This window comes from Arachis hypogaea, chromosome 15, assembly GCF_003086295.3.
Source record: "Arachis hypogaea cultivar Tifrunner chromosome 15, arahy.Tifrunner.gnm2.J5K5, whole genome shotgun sequence".
Lineage (NCBI taxonomy): Eukaryota > Viridiplantae > Streptophyta > Magnoliopsida > Fabales > Fabaceae > Arachis > Arachis hypogaea.
This window is the reverse complement of record NC_092050.1, coordinates 33718897-33720179: the sequence shown is the minus strand read 5'-3', so window position 1 is coordinate 33720179 and position 1283 is coordinate 33718897. Positions and strand designations below refer to the sequence as shown.

General features: G+C 40.6%; 1 protein-coding gene across 1 annotated transcript; it reads right to left on the bottom strand.

Annotated features, from left to right (window-relative positions):
• Positions 1–371: 371 nt before the first annotated feature.
• LOC114925342 (uncharacterized) lies at positions 372–962 on the bottom strand. Its single transcript, XM_029292932.1, has one exon. It carries the CDS (start codon positions 960–962, stop codon positions 372–374), a length of 591 nt encoding a protein of 196 aa, XP_029148765.1.
• Between the last annotated feature and the right edge of the window lie 321 nt (positions 963–1283).

The following is a 1283-nucleotide window of genomic DNA, read 5'->3' as shown; positions in this document are numbered from 1 at the left end:
GGAGAATTGAAAAAGTGTACCAAAAAAAAAAAGAGGAGGCTGAAAAAAAAAAAAAAGAGGGGCTATGTCTATTATTCTTTTTCTTTTAACAAAAATTAAAAATTTGGGGGGGGGGATTGCCCCCTTTCCATATGTGTACCTCCGCCCCTGCTCCAGATTCTATCTTTGTCAACCGATCTGCCACAATATTAGCTTCTCTAGGGATAAGCTCAAAATGAATATCCCAATCTCTTTTTTAACTTCAACTCAAAGATCAGTTGTATCACTTCTTTTTCAAGATGTCAGAGTGAAACTTGTCAACCAGTCACTAGCTCAAAAGCTGCTGTGCAATCTGTCTCACAGACAACAAGCTTAAGACCCGCCTCCTAAACTCAAGCCAAACCTTTCCATATACTCCACAACTCCATCTTGATGACACTAGATCCAAAGGAATTTCCTGAGCATCCCATTACCCATTGACTGGAGCTATCGCGAATTACCCACCCAAAACCAGCACAATCATCCCCCAAGTTCACACTCCCATCACAATTTAACTTCCAAGCACCAAATTCTGGCGGAGACCAAGACAGAAGTTTTAATCCTTGGACGCAACACACTCGATTCTGAGTTGTATATTCAAAATTCACCATGCACCTGCGAGCCTTGTATGCAATTGACCCAGGAGATCCAAAAACTCCCTGAAAATTACCCATATTTCTGTGTTGCCAAATTGACCATATTATAGCAGCTGCAAATTTGGAACAACCTTCATTGAGGAGGCTATGCTTGAACCAATCATGCACCTCGTGAGAGCCAAAGAAACACACATCAGAAAAACCTAGAGAAACCCAAACTGATCGAACCACTTCACAATCCCGAAAACATACAATGAAGAATTGTCTCCGGAAGTTGATTGCAACGTATATATAAGGATGAGGAGGAGAGATGTCGCCGAAAATGTAGATATTGAGTTGGTATAGCATCATAAAGGCAAAGCCACACTAAGAGCCTCAACTTTTTAGGAACCCGCACCTTCCAAAGCCAAAGCCAATTGATATTCCTATCCCAATTCAACTTATTCTGAATTAACCATAAATATCCTTGTTTAGCAGAGTAAAGAGTGTGCTCCCAACTACAACCTAAATCACGACCAGAAGTCGAAATATGTACTAAACTAAGAATGTCTTCCCTTAAGTCCCTAGGAATAAAAGAGTAAATCCTCTCCAAATGCCAAACTCCATCACGGTAAACATCTTCAATGGTCAAAACAGCCTCACAAATATCAAGAAATTCAACCCCTCGCT

Coding starts and splice junctions, on each gene's coding strand:
- LOC114925342 (XM_029292932.1), bottom strand. CDS start 962: ATGCTATACCAACTCAATATCTACATTTTCGGCGACATCTCTCCTCCT.